General features: G+C 35.8%; 1 protein-coding gene across 1 annotated transcript; it reads left to right on the top strand.

Annotated features, from left to right (window-relative positions):
* Positions 1 to 1077: 1077 nt before the first annotated feature.
* LOC130997801 (transcription factor RAX2) lies at positions 1078 to 2432 on the top strand. Its single transcript, XM_057923232.1, has 3 exons — positions 1078 to 1488; positions 1561 to 1690; positions 1774 to 2432. The coding sequence occupies exons 1-3, from the start codon at positions 1350 to 1352 to the stop codon at positions 2348 to 2350; spliced, it is 846 nt and encodes a 281-aa protein (XP_057779215.1). The 5' UTR covers positions 1078 to 1349; the 3' UTR covers positions 2351 to 2432.

Genomic DNA, 2432 nt, shown 5'->3' with positions numbered 1-2432 from the left:
TCAGAATGTAATGATCTGAAAGTCGGATTTCCCTTCCCGATTTTTAGATATTGTCATTTTCGATTTATCTTAATATAAGCAGCTCCCTTTTAGTCTAAAAAAATAATATAGATTTGAGAAGGGGAAAATTTGCAAGTTTATGGTTGTCCGAATCATGAGGAAAAATATGTGGCAAAATTCTATATTGTTTTTATCAAATATGAGAAGGGGAAAAATGGGCGGTATAACATCATAATGATGCATTTTGACTAAGAAAGTAAGATTAGAAAATCCATTAAAATGATGTTGATTTACTAAAATGCTTATAAATAATACTCTAAATTAAATAAAATCGAAATATAGTCATCTTTCTCTTTATTATTCTCTGCAGTCGCAAAGTATCGTTGTTGTATCAACCCCGACTCACGGTCCAAAAAAAAAATCTTGGGGGCTCCGCCTCTAATTGTGATGATATGTTAATTACTACACTAATTCACAGTAATTTTAATATCAAAGTTCTTTTAGTGTGACAATTAGAATATTTATTGAAGTTTGTTACAAGGCTTATTTCAATACACATTAATTAGTAAGCAAAAATATCAAAGGGGACCGAAAAAAATGAATGAGTCTCACAGACGAAAGTCGACGGAATAGAATAAAAAATAACACTTGCAGTTCGAAAATTAATAATTTTTGTTGTATTATGTTGAATTAGTAATTGGATCACTTTTATAATTCGAGTATTACTTACAGTGAGCTCATCACACAAATTCATTAAAGGCTCGATCGATCTAGCAAGATAAAATTCATTTCCAACACATAAATTAGGTGCACCAGAAATTGGTCAAACAAATAAATAAGCATGTATAGTATGTCAAATTATTTATAGAATAGGCTTATTATTGGCATCCAAAAAATATTGTTGGGTGGGGGGCCGATCAATTTGACAAGCGAGCCCTAGCTATGACTTGACACATAAATATATGTTAATCAAACAATTAATCACTAAAAATTTTGAAAACTTTATGTGACTAATCCTTTTCAGCTGTGATTAATTTGACAGCCTATATATGGATCCAATGGAAAGAAGATAACAGTGGATGAGTTTGTGTTTGCACATGGGAGAGATGAATAAATTATTAATGGAAATTAATAAGCTGCCCCTTTAATTTTGTCATCACACAACACAAGAGAGATGATTATACCACTTTTTTAATTGAAATTTAAGTGTATCCACTTTGACTTGTGTGTATCTCAAAGTATATAAATATATAGACATCACATTGTTCCAAAGAGCAAGTCTTATAAAGAAACAAAACAAAACCAGCCTCTCCTCACAAGACTTTTCTTTTAGAGAGAGAGAGAGAGAGATGGGAAGGGCTCCATGCTGTGACAAGGCAAATGTGAAGAAAGGGCCATGGTCACCTGAAGAAGATGCAAAGCTAAAGGAATACATAGAGAAGCATGGCACTACTGTTGGCAATTGGATTGCTCTCCCTCAAAGAGCTGGTATATATATATATGTGTGCTTATGTCTGCCTGTGTTCCTAAATTAATTAGCTTTTTTCATGTCAAAATTAGGTCTCAAAAGATGTGGGAAAAGCTGCAGATTAAGATGGCTCAACTATCTCAGACCAAACATCAAACATGGAGAGTTTTCTGATGATGAAGATAGAATCATTTGCAGCCTCTTTCATCGCATTGGAAGCAGGTGCTTAATAATAATCAATAATCCCTCTCTCTCTCTCTTAATTTCTCTCTCTCCCTCTGATCAAAGGAAAGCAATTGGTGCAGGTGGTCAATAATAGCAGGCCAATTACCAGGCAGAACAGACAACGACATCAAGAACTACTGGAACACGAAGCTGAAGAAGAAACTACTCGGAAACAATATCATCTCTCCTCCATCTCCATTTCTCCCAAATCTCAATTCCCAAATCCCATCACCATATGATCATCAATACGTCAACACCAACTCATTTAGGGCTTTCTCCGCCGGAGTCGACCCGCCTTCTCTCATCTCTTCCGGTTTCATGCATGGGAATTACAACAATCAAGTCATCTTCGGAGGCGGCGGCGAAGCCAGCTGCAGCTCCTCAGACGGGAGCTGCAGCACCAACAACCAAATCGGTGAAAATTTAGGGTTTCATCATCAGAGTTATTTGGGCAACCACGATGAAACTCAAAAGTTCTTCATCACCGAGGCTAATGGATATGATCACAGCAAAGGGGGGATTTTCAGCCATGGAAATCCACTGGATTACAGCATGGAAGATATCAAGCAGCTGATTAGCACTAATCACATTTCCACTAATCTCAACTTCTTTGTGGATGAGATCAAGACAGAACCAGGAACAACATTGTACTACTGATGTTTTTTTTAATGGTTTTGATCTGTGAGGAAACTTGTTGTTTTTTTTTTTTTAATAGTACATAGTGGAAATGATTCTCCTC

This window comes from Salvia miltiorrhiza, chromosome 8, assembly GCF_028751815.1.
Source record: "Salvia miltiorrhiza cultivar Shanhuang (shh) chromosome 8, IMPLAD_Smil_shh, whole genome shotgun sequence".
NCBI classification, from domain to species: Eukaryota; Viridiplantae; Streptophyta; class Magnoliopsida; order Lamiales; family Lamiaceae; genus Salvia; species Salvia miltiorrhiza.
Note: the sequence above shows the minus strand (reverse complement) of the source record. Positions and strands in the feature narration are given on the sequence as shown.